At 36.0% G+C, this 18,567-nt stretch overlaps 2 protein-coding genes across 3 annotated transcripts; both read left to right on the top strand.

Annotated features, from left to right (window-relative positions):
* The first annotated feature begins 4 nt into the window (after positions 1–4).
* LOC120339466 (phosphatidylinositol 3-kinase catalytic subunit type 3-like) lies at positions 5–9,393 on the top strand. The gene is made up of 18 exons (XM_039407597.2): positions 5–145; positions 620–961; positions 1,142–1,375; positions 1,782–1,960; positions 2,257–2,395; positions 2,813–3,030; positions 3,394–3,560; positions 4,186–4,299; positions 4,879–5,113; positions 5,420–5,530; positions 5,795–5,929; positions 6,025–6,214; positions 6,997–7,128; positions 7,253–7,362; positions 7,612–7,753; positions 8,104–8,287; positions 8,369–8,526; positions 8,972–9,393. Exons 2-18 carry the CDS (start codon positions 716–718, stop codon positions 9,110–9,112), a joined length of 2,835 nt encoding a protein of 944 aa, XP_039263531.2. The 5' UTR covers positions 5–145; positions 620–715; the 3' UTR covers positions 9,113–9,393.
* Positions 9,394–13,524: 4,131 nt separating this feature from the next.
* LOC120339849 (uncharacterized) lies at positions 13,525–18,024 on the top strand. 2 transcript variants are annotated; one of them, XM_039408058.2, is made up of 5 exons: positions 13,525–13,664; positions 14,329–14,417; positions 15,551–15,633; positions 16,123–16,142; positions 16,709–18,024. In XM_039408058.2, exons 3-5 carry the CDS (start codon positions 15,587–15,589, stop codon positions 17,899–17,901), a joined length of 1,260 nt encoding a protein of 419 aa, XP_039263992.2. In that variant the 5' UTR covers positions 13,525–13,664; positions 14,329–14,417; positions 15,551–15,586; the 3' UTR covers positions 17,902–18,024. The 2 variants fall into 2 exon arrangements, with proteins under 2 accessions (XP_039263992.2, XP_077972114.1); XM_078115988.1 differs by lacking the exon at positions 13,525–13,664 and adding an exon at positions 13,758–13,871.
* Positions 18,025–18,567: the final 543 nt, after the last annotated feature.

The following is an 18,567-nucleotide window of genomic DNA, read 5'->3' as shown; positions in this document are numbered from 1 at the left end:
ATGTGGAAAAAAACATTCAAAGGTCTCTTGATTTTTGAACTCGCTGGACTTGCAGGAGCTTATGCTTTGTTTAAGAAGATTGATACTGATAAGGATGTTCGGTACTATTTGAATCAGAAGAATTACGGGAGAAAAATTCTTGCTGGTTTGTTTTTTTTGTTTTGTTAATGTAGGTCTGTTCACAATGTGAAATATTTTTTGTAGCAGATTTCAATTTATTGACTTCTGGGATCATGACCAATACAAAAATTGCTTCATTTATTTAAGATAGGATTTTATATTTATGTTGTAGGAGAAGAAAACCGATAATACAGCTCAATTATATGGCGAACCACGGTCTCACGTCCTGTTACCGGTCCATGTCGGATGTGAAAATAGGTTACCAGTTATTCGTACACATGGCATTGACCAGCAGCTACGTAAACAACCCTACAATGACGATGGGGCGGACAATCCTATTGTACATAATTATCCCCCGCAGCATTCAATCCTGTTAACCTGTGCACTGTGCAGGGTAATCCGGATGCGATGGAAAGCCTGTTCCTAATGCACGATGCACCAACCACTGTTCAATGTTCATGTCTTTATGCCTTTTCAATGATTCTGTATTTATTTTCAGCATACTATTGGGCACATGTACAAAGTGGTAACACCACCATCAAATCTGATGATCAAGTATATTTCACGTCCTTAGATAAGAAAGTCTAAACAAAACATGGCAGAGACCTTAGCGTCAACACAAGCTAATTTGCGTCAAGCACCAGAACCGATACCTACGCGATTCAACTATATATACAGCAGTGATCTTAATGTCAATGTCTATCTAAAAATATGTAGTCTGGAAGGATCAAGACCAGTTAGAAATTATAAAGAATTTTTGGAAGATCCGATGCTGGGGATGGGTGGATTAAATCTCGGTGAGGATGAAGATGATGGGAGTCATATGTATGTTACGGTCCAGGTAAGAATCATGGGTTATTATTAGTTTATGTTTTCACTCTTTAAAAATCAAATAAGCAATTGGGTGAGCAAAAAATTCATGCACAGATATTGGTACTTGGCCATAAATAATTGGCGTTAATCTAAGAGTGAGGTAGCACTATGGAGTTCCCTCCAATTAACAAATTTTTGCTTTCTGCAGATTTTCTCTGAAGATAAACCAATTTGTCTACCTGTCCAAACGAAATACAAGTATGTGAACAATAAAGCTCGCCACACATGGAATGAATGGTTGAAGTTGCCTCTCAGATATACTGATCTACCGAGGAATGCGATGCTTGCTATCACAGTATTTGATGTTCATGGACCAAATAAAGCAACTCCAGTAGGAGGGACAACTGTAAATTTGTTTGGAAAGTACGGAACATTAAGACAAGTAGGTGGAATCTGTTTATCTGCCTGGGACTTGGAATTTTTCCATTTTATGTTGTAAATCAAATTGGGAAATGAATTGAATAATCCTTATGATGAAAATACATTTCAATTCGATAGACAATCATTGGCTGCAATCAATGATCTGAATTCTGAATTAAATAAGTCTTCTTTGGTTGAGATTTGATTGTTGACAAATGAATGATGTATCAATTGGCACACTGAAAAAATGCCTCTGAATATGGCAATATATTCTACTTTATAGACTGTAAATAACCATAGTGCCTTGTCTACAAAAATCAAAGGTTTAAATGCAACCCCACCAACTAACAGCCAGTACTAGTTCTTGTCGCTCATTGCTTACAATCATAAATACCTACAATCTTGATATTCCTGAATTTGCATTACAGGGAATGACTGATTTCTGTGTGTGGCCTGATGTCGAAGCCAGTGGTAAAGAAGCAACAGAAACTCCACATAAAGCTCCCGTACAAGAAGGGCAACAGATGGCAAGACTTTCGAAGCTTGTTAAACAGCATAGAGAAGGTCACATGACCAAAGTTGATTGGTTGGACAGGCTCGTATTCAGGTGAAATATGTCTGTTCGGAAACTGGGGTCAATTTGTAATGTACCAGTTTGGGGTAGATTCTTGTTTTTTGGAGATAATAGTTTAATTTTTTGTTGATTCTCTTACGAGTACTTTTTTGTGAATTTGTTTGTGATCAGTTTTTATTTATTTTTTTTATCAATCATTTTATCGCCTCTTAAGCTGATTATGGAGTCTAAATCAACTTATCTTATCTAAACTTATCTTATTTGTTTGTATACATTATATAAATACTAACTGACGTAACCAAGTTAAAATTCTGGTTTATTTTAATTAGGGAAATTGAAGTCATCAACAAAAAAGAAAAGAAAGATGTCAATTTCATGTACTTGAATGTGGAATTTCCTAGATTTGCTTATAATGATATTGACTATTCCGTCACTTATTTTGAGGACGATGGAGACGATGTATTACAGGTAATATACTGTAAACATTAAAACAAAAATTTCTACAGTCAATAGCCAAAGTAGAGCAATTAGATAACAGAGAAATAATATAATAAGTCTAATTTAAATTTTTATCAATGGCTTTGCTCAAAAATGTGATTTTCATATGGATATATTGACCTGTCCCAAAATTTGTTTAATTAGGAGCTCAAAAGAAAAAAAAATTTTCGATTAAAGTTATAGGTGAATAATATTAAAGATTGTTATTCTTTCAACATAAAAAGTTTGGAAAGTGTAATTTTACTTAAAATTTTTTTTTATCAAGAATGTGACTAATGTATTTATCATCACTAATTTCATTCAGCTTTTATTTTTTAAATGATTTTTTGAGATGATTACATACATTGTTATTTCAGGTTATACATTGTTATTTTGTTGGTATTTTAGGTTCGAACCAGTCCACAACTTGTTGTTGTCCCAGATCACGAACTGACAGACACGAATTTAGTTGAAGAAAAACATCGGAAACTTGCTCGAAGTCTTCATGCCAGTCAACATGATTTGAAACCGAATGCAAGTACAAGAGATCAACTCGCAGCTATTGTGCAATATCCACCTTCGAAACAATTGACATCAGAAGAAGAAGATTTAATATGGAAGTTCAGGCAAGTTTTTGAAATTTTTCTTTATCAAAGGAAATCAATTATGTTTGACGTCCCTAAAATTGATCTTTGTCATCATCAGGTAGCATGTGATTGTAGATTCCTATCTGAAGACCTTCAGACTAATATTTCAATTCTGTCGATGATGTTAGTTATTGGTGCAATTGTCTAGTTGTTAGTGCTTTGGACTTTACTATGTTAGTTCACAAATAAGAAACTCAAATTCAGTCCACATACCCAACTCACCTATATCTTACTACATTGGTTCTTAACATGTTGTGTAAATAGCTGCCTACTGGAAACAAACCAAAGCTATAGTTTACCCAGTTTATTTTTTGAAATATTAATTTAAGTTATTTTCATTAGACATTACCTGACCAACCAAAAGAAAGCTTTGACAAAATTTTTGAAATGTGTCAAATGGGAGAGGCCTGCTGAAAGTAATATTGCTATTCAATTACTTGAACAATGGCAACCTATCGATGTTATTGATGCTTTGGAACTGGTGTCACCTAATTTCAAGAATCCCACTGGTAAGAAATTTTAGTATATAAATTAACATGAAATTTTTTTATGAAATATATATATTTGTAGTTGTTTCCGATTTCTTGGATTATTCAATCGAAAGTTTAAAAAGTTTTTATTCTTGATATGCAAATTGAAATTTTGTACAATACTACAATTATATATCATAAAGACCGGATAGATATAGGTTATTGCCTGCAACCTGATAAATCATTACTGTTGGAACTGAGAGCTGTGTTGTTTTCAGGTACTCCCGAAGTATGTGTACCAGGTTAGAGTTAGGCGATAATTTTATTCTGATTTTCCTTATTTAAGTTCTATTATGAGTTTGGGGACTGTCCGTGTTAGCCAAGTGAATACAATAGGTTTCAGTCCTTTTACACAACTTGATATAAAGTAGGCGAACAAAATTAGTTACCTCCATATTGGTACACATACTTCTGGAACGCCGTTTTACATATCAATCATCATGAATATAACCAACTGTTTGGACAGGACAGGTACATTGGACGCTCTGTAATTTTATTGCTAAAATTTGTTTATGAAAAATATTTTTACCTGAACCATATTGAATATTGAAAAATATTCCTCCCAACATGTTGCTGAAGTATTTTGTTGTATTTTCTATTTCAGTTCGAAGTTATGCTGTGAAAAGATTGGCTGAAGCACAAGATGAAGATTTGTTATTATATTTATTACAACTTGTACAGGCATTAAAATATGAAAATTTTGAAAATATAAAATCAGGTGAGGAAATAAGAGTATCCATATTATCAGTGTGCGTCATGCAGAGTAGGTAAAATTATAGAATTTAGTAACAGATGAAGAAATTCTGTCATATTTATTAGCTTGTCTATTTTTAAAAGCATTTGCATTCAAACTGACAAAAAATGAAATGATAATAGGATTTTAATACTATTTTGTGCTATGATAACAGCTTTTGGATGATCAAACTCAATTTCAGAACAGAATCCATGAAATACAAAACCATTTGTTTACAGATATTCACCATCAACATGAATATGACCAAACTATGCAATTCAAGAGTCCTGCTGCACACTAACACAAATATATTTCTGTTACGTTTCGTCTGACCAAAACCAGACTTTCTCAGACAAGCACTAACGTAGTTAGTCATTGTTGTAAACTGTTTGTCTGGGGATATCCGATTTGGTCAGCAAAACATTACAGAATACATTTGTGTTAGTGTGCAGCAGGACTCTTGAATTGCATAGCATAGCTTAGTCATGTTTGTTCCTACTACAGCATCCTTGCGCTACCGCAAAGACATTTTTATAAACATAAATATGTGTTGTCCTCTTGCAGGTCTTACTGCGATGAAAAGGCAAGAACACCCTGTCCCTGCTGTTGCATCCACACCACCTCTTGTCAGCAAATCAGTTGGTTTGCAAACTAGTTCGATGGATGGATCAACCTCTGAGCCTTCTAATGACGTGAAGGTCCCAGAGAAATTACAAGAAGATATTCCTGGAGATGGTAGTATGGCATTACTCGCATCGCAAAGTCAGCCAGATCTTTTAATGCAGTCAGGAATTGCTATGTAGGAATATTATTATATATAATGTTTGAGTGATCCCCTAATTTCCAGTCTTTGTGATTTCGTAAATTGAAGATTTTCGAAGCCATAATTCAATGAACAAAATTACCAAAGTATATGTGAAATTGGATTCTGACACAAAATTTTGATTTCTGTCAAATTCAATTAAAACTAAATGATAATTTTCAAAGTAAATATGATATAGATTAGTTGTAGAGTATTAAATTGATTTTATTTATTATTTCAGTGAAAGTGACATTGGAACATTGGAAGCAAAATAATAAATAAGCATTAAATTTTATATTTTAGGCGATCTCCCAAAACTAATGATGGGCAGCAGGCTGCTCCTAGCCTGGACCTTGCAACTTTTCTTATTGAAAGGGCATGTAAGAATTCTACACTTGCTAACTATTTTTACTGGTAAGTACTTGGTTGGTACTGACAATAAAGCAATTTCTAACGATCACTAGCAACATTGATTCAAATTTGCAACAGATCCAAAAAGTTCAAATTTTGCCTCTTTGCTATCTTGACATCATATTGCTGTGAGAAAGGAATTCCATTAATGTTCCATCAAGCTGTTGAAGCCTGGCTTGATCATTCTGAAGGATGTTCATCTAACCTTAGTTTTGGTTATCAGTTTTGCACGTTCATTTTCATGCTTTCATTTCTTTCGTCGTTCAGGTATTTACTTGTTGAATGTGAAGAACAAGAAAGCTCAGATCATGAAAAACGTCGAGATGCTGACATGTATATTACTGTTATGAAAAGATTTAGTTATGCTTTGTTGAAAGGCGATCGACAATGTAGAATTAGAAGGTAATTATTTTGATTATTGAAAATAGTGAGAAGACCGACTGAAGTCTGAAAAAATCATGAAGTGTGTTGAATTCATCTTTTGTTCCACGATTCAGATCTCAGTTGGCTGGACAGCAAAAATTTGTAAACAAAATCGTATGGTTAATGAAAACTCTACAGAAGGACAGCAGTAATAGGAAAAGAAAGATAGAAAAATTACGGGCTATGTTGGCAGATCCAGATTCCAGTTCTTATAATTTTTCCAATTTTGATCCATTGCCTCTCCCACTTGATCCTGAAGTTAAGGTATATCAGATTTGTATTTTTTAGCCTAAAATCACAATTTTTGCATGTATATGAATTGTTATGAACAGTATTTTTACATTTGCTGTGAGATTTATCCGCTGAACTGCAGATGGGGTGACTATTATGATTTGATAGTTTTAAAACATATTTGAAAAAAAAAAACTTTTTTGACTCCATCTGCTCGGAACTCCAAGAATACCAAATTTTGACAAAGTTTTTGTACACACTTTTCTTAAAAGTTTGTTAGGATAGGATAAGATTTACATATTTACCCTGGGGGAGAAGAAAGATGATAAGACGACTCAATCATAATGGCAAACCACGGCTTCTCGTCCGGTTACCAGTCCATGTCGGGTATGGGATTAGTATGGTATTTGTTTTGGGAAGCATGGACTTGATGTTGGAGGAAGCCGTAACTGACCAGCGGTTATGTGAACCACCCTGCAGTGACGAGGAGTCCAGCAATCCTGACGCACATAACCATCCCACATGGGATTCGAACCATCGAACCCACAGAGTCTAATCAGAGGTGCGGTGGCATGCGTATTTCTAACGCTTAGTGCGATGCGTCACACTGCCGAGAATGCTTTGAAATTCTGTTTCTGATCCTCACCATTAAAGTCTATATTTTCAGCTTCTGTAAAATCCAAATTTTAACTCTGACTCCCAACATCCGACTACGAAGCCGTTTTGGTAAAACATTAGTTATTCATGTGTATATAATATCTATATTTTATTCCTACTAATTATTTCATACCAGAATTTATGCAAAAACATTTCAGGTCAATGGCATTCTAGCCGACAAAGCGAGCTTGTACAAGAGTGCATTGATGCCTGCTAAATTAACTTTTCGTGTCGCTGATGGAAAAAGCACTTATACTACTTTATTCAAGCATGGAGATGATTTACGCCAGGTATGAGATGGCCCCAAATTTTTTTTTCCAAAATAATGAATTTAGCGTAACATAACAGAGATTGTTGATAAATTCAGTGATTTGAAAATAAATCATTATCTAATGAATGCCACATTGTTTTCAGGATCAACTCATTCTTCAGATAATTACACTGATGGACAGCTTACTCCAAAAAGAAAACCTTGATTTGAAACTCACTCCCTACAAAGTATTAGCAACAAGCACGAAACATGGGTGATCATTTCTTTTTAAGCAGAGTGCTTTTAAACTTTAAACTCTCAGAAATATTTTTTTTTTGACATACCATCTCATTGCATGTCCTATTTTTGTTCTTTCAAACAAACGGGTTGAATCTTAGTTCCGTCAAAAACTCGTTTTCTGTGATGAACTGCTTGATGTGTCACAGGATTGATATGTTTAATACTTCACCTTTACCATTCCTCCCTAACCTTGTTTGTTACTTGGAATTTTCACTTTCTATAGATTTGTTCACTGTATTGAGTCAAAGTCAGTTGCTGAAGTTCTTGCTACCGAAGGTTCCATTCAAAACTATTTTCGAAAATTAAGTCCAAGTGAATCAAGGCCGTATGGCATTGAGCAAGATGTCATGGACAATTATGTAAAGGTATTTATGTTAAATATGTATTTTTTTCTTCATATATTAGAATATGTGCTTTGCTTTTCTGCACTTTCAAATTGTTGTTTTGTAATTTTCTCATCAGTTTTATTCTGGGTGTTAATTTGAACTTGTTTAAGAATAATGAGAAAAAAAGAAGCTGAAAACTGATACATAATCAGAAATTTATGTAATTTGTGCCACTAAAATCCTAGTTTGCTGTTCAGAAGTGTGAAATTCAACTAATTGTAACGAGGCTTTTGCATTTTCTACAAGATGCAAATTATTCGGAATGTGTCTTTCATGAAGAACAGTCACTCGGTTGCATTATTTGAATTTGGCGCTTATATATTTATCAGAGTTGTGCGGGCTATTGTGTGATTACTTATCTACTCGGAGTGGGAGACAGGCACCTTGACAATTTACTTCTCACAAAATCTGGGTCATTGTTCCATGTCGATTTTGGATATATACTCGGGAGAGATCCGAAGCCGCTTCCACCTCCAATGAAGTTAAGCAAAGAGATGGTGGAGGGAATGGGAGGTAGGACATGGTCATAATAGTCAGAAACATGCCCATGATAGCAGTATCTTATTTATTAACTACAAATAATGTTACGTTCAGGTTTGAATAGTGAACATTATCAAGAGTTTCGTAAATATTGCTACACAACCTTCCTGCATCTAAGGCGACATGCAAACTTGATATTAAATTTATTTTCATTGATGACGGATGCATCTGTTCCAGATATTGCATTGGAACCGGATAAAACTGTGAAAAAGGTGATTCTGTTGTTTTTAACCATTTTTCTATTGTTTTTCCCAACCAGTTCAAGAGTTTCTCGGCTGACTTTTTCTAGTGCATGCGATTATATATGAAAGCAGGACATGTCAAAATATTAAAAACAATAAATAGGTAGTAAGTAAGCGCTTTTGGATATATCTACAATTTACTCATCAGAATTTTTAATTTTGTTGATATTTTGCAACGATGTTATTTCTGAATTATAAAATTTATATATTAGTCTGGTCAGTAGATGAAATATATGCTTCATCCTCACTGAATTTATTGTTAAAAGGATCGACAATATACCAGTGTTGTAGAATTATGGTTGTCTGCGAATTCAGTCACTTTTTCCGCGATTCAATTGTGAAAACCAAAGTTTCAAATACCTCAGCATTAAAGGACAACTAGATTCTATTTATATTTTGAAATTTACCACCATAGGTTCAAGACAAGTTCTGCTTAGATTTGACAGACGAAGAAGCAGTTCGTCATATGCAAGGTCTTATTGATGAGAGTGTCAATGCATTGTTCGCAGCAGTTGTTGAACAAATTCATAAAGTTGCTCAGTATTGGAGAAGATAATCCTAATTGTTTTGTGAACTATTGCCCAATCTCTCATATTTATATGCTTATATCATCCATTGCCTACAGGTTATGAAATGCTATTTTGATGACAAAAATAGAAGACAATATAGGCAATGTGCAATGGTGTAATTGTCATATCTGTTGAAAGCTGACATTGTGTAAGAAATTGCACATTTCTGCTTCAAATATGCTACATATATATAGCTATTCCATGTGATGTTTGAAACTTCTATTTAATGTTTGATCAGTGAAGATTTATAAAACATACAAGAAATCCATGTGATGTACTATGAACCTGATTTAGACCGCGATCGGCTGATCGGTAATAAGGTCATACCCCAAAACGAATGAGTACTGAATATGCAGACGACTGCACACGCGCATACAAAAAATTCCACCACGGCCAATAAGCTCGGCTCTTTGTGCGCATTCCTCATAAAATAGCTACAAAAATTTGTATTTTCCATTTCATTTGATTATATAATTGTACTCTGAGTAAATGTTTCATCGTTTTTCAAATCATACAATTCGGATCTCAGGCTCGACGGTGTGGCGTATATTGCTCAGCGTAAGGAATACGCTCGTCAACGCACATTTGATTTCGAATCCCGCTGGGAATAGTCATGTGTAGGCTTACCATACGTCCCGCTTTAGGCGGGACAGTCCCGACAAGTCAACCAAAAGTACCGCTTTTGCGTTCTGCCATCCCGCATAATACACGAACATGTTCTCGTTACTGTTGTTGCCGTGTAGCGCAACGCTAGTCTACTTACTGAAGGTGCATGCGTTATTTTGTTTGTTTAACATTGTTAGCGAACGTATCACATGTAAAATCAATTCCAATTGGTCCTGTTCGAACGTTCACGTGAATATAACCTTGAGCAACGTCTTTTTGAGAAAGTGTTATCTACAGAAAAGCATACTTACCGAATAAGTAAATTCCCAATGCTTGAAAACGGCAGACTATTTCATTATGCTTTATTCCTTTTGCTGTACATAGAAAATCTAAATTCGAATCATTTGTATCGTTAGCGTCTGTTCCTTTCTATTTTTCGAACTGAATCCGATATTTATACAGAGAATATGCGCATGAATTCTCGATGACAATATGGCCAATGAAGACAGCCGGGATGATCTAAATGTAGGCCTATGTATTAAAATCGGAAACTGTAAAGTTACAGAATAACAGCTAAGAGGTCGTGTCTTTGTAGGCGTCCCGCTTTGAAGTCCAAAAAATATGGTAACCCTAGTTATGTGTGATGTGATTGCTGGACCCCTCGCCACCATAGGGTTGGCCACCGGTCGGTTATGTCTTCCTATACCAGGGGTGGGCAACCTTTTTCGGCTCGTGTGCCAAAATCGGATAAATTTAATGACAAAATTCTCCCGCGTGCCGACCAAAATTAAAAACAATTCTTTGCTACTTTCAAAGCAAAGATACACAATAATAAATCTTTTAAACATGTGCAAACAGATTCATTAATCGGGAAAATATCAGTCCGACAAATAAATTGGATTCCTCTTCTTATTCTATATTAGTGAGGCGTCTGCAGCTGCATTACCGCTGATAGATTTACATTGGGTTTATATTCTGTAACTTTCAAAGAAATAAACGAACTACTGGTTTCATCTTTCAGACTACTCTCATTACAAGATTAAATAAAGTTCATATCTGAGATCAGAGATTCACAAGCATATGCAGATGAAAACATGGAGATTAATTCAGTTCAGGAAAATTTTCGGGAATGGCATTCCAATCACGCAATAGTTCATTTTCTGCCCTTCTTTCTCTCTGTATTTCCTGTCATAATCTCTTTTAAAATTATTTGATAACCGTAAGTAATCAAGTAACTCTAACCAACATGAGTTTTACAACTTCATAAATCAAGCAGAAATGAAGAAAAAGGGTGGCACAGACGAACTATATTATGTAAGAATGTAGCCAAATGAATGCTGCTCTCTTCTCGAGAGCTCACTCATTTGTGACGTCATAATATATTTCTATGTGGCCATATGTCATGAAAAAACAAAAGAATTTAAATTTTAAATAAATAACGGATTGTTAAACGATAACGAATAAACGAACACCTAGTTTCATCAGATAATTCTTGAAATTTTTATCTGAAGAAGAATCTCGTTTTCCGAGGACTCGCTCGCGTGCCGAATAAATAGACTCGCGTGCCAAGTTCGGCACGCGTGCCAGGGGTTGCCCACCCCTGTCCTATACTATCAAGTACATGCATTCGAAACAAATAAGTGGCTAACTATTCTCATACCATGCATGAACCAATAGCTAAACGAGAGGTCGTGGTTCGCCATATGATTGAGCCGTGCTTGTCACGTCTTTTTGATAGCCCGGAATCTATATCGACGAGACACAATGAAAACGTATCGAACGCGCCACTCTCAGCCCCTTTGTCCACAAACAAGACACCTGCATAAATCACTTCTTTATATACTTGGCAAACAAAGAACAGCGGTTTTCTTAAATAAATAAAACAAAATTGATTAACATAAGTCAAAGCATATAACAACAACAAAAGGCAAATTTCTCACCAAACGTTTTCCGATCCGGGAGGCTAATACAATTAAAATATATAACAGATAAATAAACAGTCCACAATACAGACAAATATCTGCGACTCTTTACACGACGAATACGTGATGCAAATGACCGAAAGGAAAACGCTAAACCAGACAATAGATAATAATACTAATTTACGCTACAAACAAAGGGTAATAATGGGTCTACAATGATTGGGTGCAAGGCAGAGCACGATGCACTGCATACAGTGGCAAAATATACGACAAACGTACGTTTACAACGCAACAGTGCTGTCGTCTTTTCTTTCCCCCGTGATAAATATGTACCGTAAATCCTATCCTAATTTTTAGTCATAAGTGTTGAATTCTCTTCAAAACACCTTTCCGAGTATCTATGTATTATCTTAACAGCGAAAAATAAATATTCTCAAATCATAAATGTTATATGACTGCCCAAACTTCAGTATCTAATTTATACTTTCCTACAATGTGATTCTTCACTCGCTTGGAATTTGAAATAGTAGGGCATTCGCCGGGAGAGTACCGGTTTTGGCATGTTTTTCCGCCGTCCCGGCGACGGACCTAAATGTCCCGGTTTTGCAGTATGACAGTCATAAATAATTTTTCTATTTGATACTATTACAAAAAAAAATCTTTTTAACGGAGGCAGCCGATTTACCACTGATTTGCGTCTCACTTCACTAACTAGTTCAGAATCAGATAGAGAGAAAATTGTTATATCATAGTTGTGATATGAAGTATGAACCATGCGTTTATAAAACACCCAACTGTACTGTCGTTGTATCATCAAAATGGCGGAAACAAAGTGCGAGTTTTATAATGAGTTTAACGATTTCCATTATTTGAAGCAAACGAGACCAATAGAGAATGTTGTAATGAGATTTACAGCTCATTTTACCCAGGAAAACGTTCAAACTATAACTAAGCCCCTGGAATCGAACCAAGGTTGGCTTGTCCAATCCGCACCGTCCCGGTTTTTTGCTTCAGAAATATGGTAAGTCTGTCTATACAGCCATAATACAGTAGTAACTTACTATTAGTAAGCAGTTGCCCCTTGGTACCCATACTACACCATTCAAAACGTGGAAGTAATGCAATGAAACAGCCATTAGCGTATCTACTTAAAATGGCGCCCATGGCAAAGTCTGAAAAAGCGCCCCATTGATAGTTGTTTGACAATTTATAATGATTATTAATGAATTAGGCGGTAGGTATAACCGCAATCTCAACAAATTCCTTGAGCTATTTTTACCTAAAACATCAAAATTTGGTTTCAGTTTGGTTGTGTCAGCATCGGACGGGCCAGATTGAAGTACGTAGCGGGCCGGATTTGGCTTTGTTCATGTCTGGTATAGACCCATGTGATTGGCTGATAATTAGGAAGCGATCGCGTCGCTTGTTCAAACGGTGTCTCGTACGAGTCACAACTAAACTCAAATACCTCATTTGGATCTCCTACATCCGCCAATATGGCCCAAAATATCTGTTATAGAGATATTGAATAGAATATCCTTGAATTGAATTTACCAAATACCGTTCACGAACTTCCAACTTCCACCAAAAAATATTCGACTATCGGAAATTAATTCAATTTTGCAATAAATATTTCAGGATATTTCAATAGCGTATGGGAGTTTAATGATATCAAATTCGAATAGAACTATAGTTTAGATTCATAGCCAAAGTTGCTTTCATATCACGGATTAAAAATTTCTATATGTGGATGTCATTATCATCAGTTTAATTGACATCGATTATCAGGATTTGATTAGGCCATTTCCATGGAATTCAATGCAGTATTATTTTTTATGTGTCGCCACGAGAAAGACTATTGTTCACTTTTTCCAAAATATCAGGTGTAGAAGTGTATAAAAAGCCGTCATTTCTCACTGTAAATCACAGTTTCGTCGAATCAAACTGAGACAAACAACAGGAAAGATGAAAACAACAATTTGATTCTTCTCATGCTGGGACTTGGCATCAAGTAAGTTACAACTTACAAATAGTTGTCAAGCTGCTTTTACTTGCCGTTAATATATAGTGAAGTAAAGAACAAGAACATTGTACTTCACAATTTAATGCTTAAATCTAAAGATTCATAACAATATATTTTCTATGACAGTCGAATTTGCTCAATTATCAAACGATATTTGCACTAAAAGTATTGTCCGCTAACAGACGACATTTTTAAGTATGCCATTTTATATTACCGTACTTATCTTTTAAAACAGTTGTCAACTATCTTGATACAAAAAAATCCCAATTTTCAATCAGGCGGGACATATTTGATAACATCAAAAGAACTAGATTTCAACATAATTGACATTATCTTGCGCAGCTATCAAACCAACTGTTCATATATCTTGTATATATATCCATATAGCAAATTTTTCAAAAACTTATATCACGTGATCATATAAACCAATGGTCGGCAAACTCTACGTACCTGCAGGCCAAATATCCACTTTTCCGGTAGCGTGCGGGAAGCATTAATTTCCGCCTGTAAACCATAGCCAAATTTAACTTCAAATTATGGCGCACTCGCACATTCTATTGCTTTGTTAATAGGCTGCCACAATTATGCGTGTTTGTTGCCTTTTTTTATATATTTTATCAAACAATACATGTTTTTATTTACTTATTAACAGTGGGAAGAATGATGTTGTTTCTGTGTCCTGGCCAAAGCGGCACCTTCGTTGGCCGCAGTACGTCGTTCAATTGATGATCTGACAAGCGGGTACGAAATTTAATCTTAGTGTAATACTTATAGAATTAGATAGAGCTGCTCACGACAATATGTGCTTTCGAACATGCACATTTCAAGTTTTACACTGTCACACAGATAAGCAGTGGCGCAGCCCGCGGTCTCGGGGCGAATTTCGTTTTTGCAATGACACGTTTAACATTAAACACCTTAATAACTGCGATGCTGACCAAGCATATCAAGTAAACTGGTTTTGAAATGCGCGAGAAAGAAAAATATTTTTCCTTTCCACTTTGGAATGTTCGGCCCTCGTCGCAAACTTTTCTCCGTTTCCCATACATTTTCAAATTTTAAAAATCAAAATAAACTTTACTTATAATTACAACCAACGATGGGGCGTTCATCAAGTAAACGACATGCAACTGACAGTGCTTGCTATAAAACAAGCGGAACTTGTTACCAAATAAATCCATGTGGATACAATACATTTAGAATCAATTTTTGATTTATGAATTAAAAGTCGTTCGAGGGCCACAAAAAATTTGTTCGCGGGCCGCAGCTTGTCGAACCCTGATATAAATCCATGTGATTGGCTGATAATTAGGGGAAGTGATCGCGTCGCTTGTTCAAACGGTGGGACAAATTGTGATTGTATATCCTCCAAAATTGCATTGTATAAAAGACCTCATTTAGATATCCCACATCCTCCAATATGACCCATAATGTCTGTTATGAAAGTGATGAAAAAAACATCCGTGTATTGAATTCACCAAATACATTTCACGAACTTCCAACTTCCACCAAAAAATAATCGACTAGCGGATATCAAATCAATTTTCCAATATATATTTCAGGAAATTTTAATAACGTATGGAAGTTTAATGATATCAAATTCGAATAAATCGATAGTCAAAGCACTGTATCATATATCTATATTCATTCCCAAGCATTCTTTCACATCACGAACTGAAAATTTCTATATGTGGATGTCATTATCATCAATTTTATTGGAATCGATTATCAGAATTTGAATAGGCCATTTCCGCGGGATTCAATGCAGTATTATTTTTTGTGTGTCGCCACGGGGAAGACTATTGTTAACTTTTTTTAAAAATATCGGATGTAGAAGTGTATAAAAAGCCGTCATTTCTCACTGTAAATCACAGTTTCGTCGACTCAAACTGAGGCAAACAACAGGAAAGATGAAAACAACAATTTTGATTCTTCTCGTGCTGGGACTTGGCATCAAGTAAGTTACAACTAACAATTATTTGTCAAGCTGCTTTTACTTACTTTCCCTTCATATCAACTGTTGAAAAAAATTGTCAAGTAAATACATTCGCATGACGAGGTAATCATTCCAATTAACCAACTCCCGCACAAGAACATTGCACCTCACAATTCAATGCCTGAACCTAAACACTCATAACAATATGTATTTTTTATGACAGTCGACTTAGCTCAATTCTCGAACGCAAATAATCACTAAATGTGAAAACATTTGTTTATACATGTTCCATTGATCCCACGCCAAAATTAGACACGGCGCCTCCACGGACAATGACAAAAAATTGCTCATAAGTACTTTCCGACTGGTTCAAAAACTCAAAACAAAGTTTCGTTTAGTTTGATTATTCAATGTACACGAAGCAATTTTAAATCACATAAAAATTTTATGTAGTATTTACAAATATATCTATTAGTAATTTTCTTAATGTCAAAAATTATCTTTTTTTAGTGCAAAATCCCTGGAGGAAAGTAAGTTGCAAATTATATTCTAAATATAACTCATTTAAATTTATTTCTTCTCTTTATGAGTCTGCAGATAGATATATTTCAAACGTCGGTTTGAGACTATTGATCTGGTATTACTGCCCCCCCCCCCCCCCCAACCACGCCATCCAAAATGACATCATTTCGATATCACAATCACGTTAAAACATGGGAGATGGCTGGATTTGGTGAGTTTGTTATCATTGTCGCAGACACTTATACGGGAGATCGTCGCTATATTGTGGTAAGCTGTATTACGTGATTGTGTCGTCGCAGTGACGCAATGTTTGGATGTGAAGTCAGGTGAAGGTCAGAAATTGAAAATGCAAAATTTGTTTTTTTAAGCTCACTCGAAGTACTTGTGGTATCAAACTACACTAGACTCCGTAATGGTAGCTATTTCATAGTTCCATCTTCGTTCAGGTGTGATTTTGGGGAAATTAAGCGTAAATTTTTTTTTACGGCTTTTGCTCATGTAATTGCTTTTTTGTCGGTACAATTGTTTACATTAGCACGGAATCAATTTTCTGAGTTACCTCCATTTATACTAGGAAAAGCGGACGACTCTGCTAAGAAATGGGGCAACTATGACTCTGCTAAGACATGGGGCAAGTACGACCAACAAGACAACCATGACTCTGCTAAGACATGGGGCAAATACGACCAACAAGACAACCATGACTCTGCTAAGACATGGGGCAACTACGACCAACAAGACAACCATGACTCTGCTAAGACATGGGGCAAATACGACCAACAAGACAACCATGACTCTGCTAAGACATGGGGCAACTACGACCAACAAGACAACCATGACTCTGCTAAGACATGGGGCAACTACGACCAACAAGACAACCATGACTCTGCTAAGACATGGGGCAACTACGACCAACAAGACAACCATGACTCTGCTAAGACATGGGGCAAATATGACCAACAAGACAACCATGACTCTGCTAAGACATGGGGCAACTACGACCAACAAGACAACCATGACTCTGCTAAGACATGGGGCAACTACGACCAAAAAGACAACCATGATCCTGCTAAGACATGGGGCAACTACGACCAACAAGATAATCATGATTCTGCTAAGACATGGGGCAACTACGACCAACAAGACAACCATGACTCTGCTAAGACATGGGGCAACTACGACCAAAAAGACAACCATGATTCTGCTAAGACGTGGGGCAACTACGACCAACAAGACAACTATGACTCTGCTAAGACATGGGGAAACTACGACCAAAAAGACAACCATGATTCTGCTAAGACATGGGGCAACTACGACCAACAAGACAACCATGATTCTGCTAAGAAATGGGGCAACTACGACCAACAAGACAACTATGACTCTGCTAAGAAATGGGGCAACTACGACGAACAAGACAACTATGACTCTGCTAAGAAATGGGGCAACTATGATTCTGCTAAGAAATGGGGCAACTACGACCAACAAGACAACTATGACTCTGCTAAGACATGGGGCAACTACGACCAACAAGACAACTATGACTCTGCTAAGAAATGGGGCAACTACGACGAACAAGACAACTATGACTCTGCTAAGACATGGGGCAACTATGACTCTGCTAAGACATGGGGCAACTACGACCAACAAGACAACTATGACTCGGCCAAGAAATGGGGCAACTATGACTCTGCTAAGAAATGGGGCAACTATGATTCTGCTAAGACTTGGGGCAACTACGACCAACAAGACAATGAAAACGATCAGTGAAAATTAAATTAAACAGCTACGTTACTTGAAGACGAACGGAACCGGCAAAACATACATATTTCTTTTCTTCATAGATTAAAGGCTAGCCTTATTACTCAGAATATAATACTACATTGCATTCAACATTTGTATGTTTATTATGTTTGGAGTGATGTTTTGGGAAATTTGGCACAAACACGTTTTATCAAGAGGCTTTGACGATTCGGTTTTTAATAGGGAAAAGGGCATAGCTTGAAGCAGTCAACTATATTCTGATCCTGTCACTACCCACTGATATAAATCTACCCACCTAGTATCATTCATTATGTCGAAACCGGCATTCAACGCATTGTTAGAGTAAAAGTGTTGTTATCCCAAAAATGACAGCTGAAGTTGTAGCCGGATTGCTTTAATCTACTGTCGGATTCGATTTTTCTTGTATAAGCCGGATTTCGAGTAGGTTCAAAGGTTGTTTTCGCTGACATCCTCCCATGCGGCATTTAGATCAGGTCAGTTGAAGCCGGAATTAAAACACCAAATCTATATTGTAATGAAAACTCCATAAAGGTAGAGGGAATTTCACAACGCAGAGGTTCTTAATAGAAGATCAGATATAGAAATTTAGTTATTTACCAAAAAGCATCATAGTGAATGTTTATACATTTCGACAAAATGTATGATTCAAGA

Source organism: Styela clava, chromosome 9 (assembly GCF_964204865.1).
Source record: "Styela clava chromosome 9, kaStyClav1.hap1.2, whole genome shotgun sequence".
Lineage (NCBI taxonomy): Eukaryota > Metazoa > Chordata > Ascidiacea > Stolidobranchia > Styelidae > Styela > Styela clava.
This window is presented reverse-complemented; position numbering and strand designations above follow the sequence as displayed.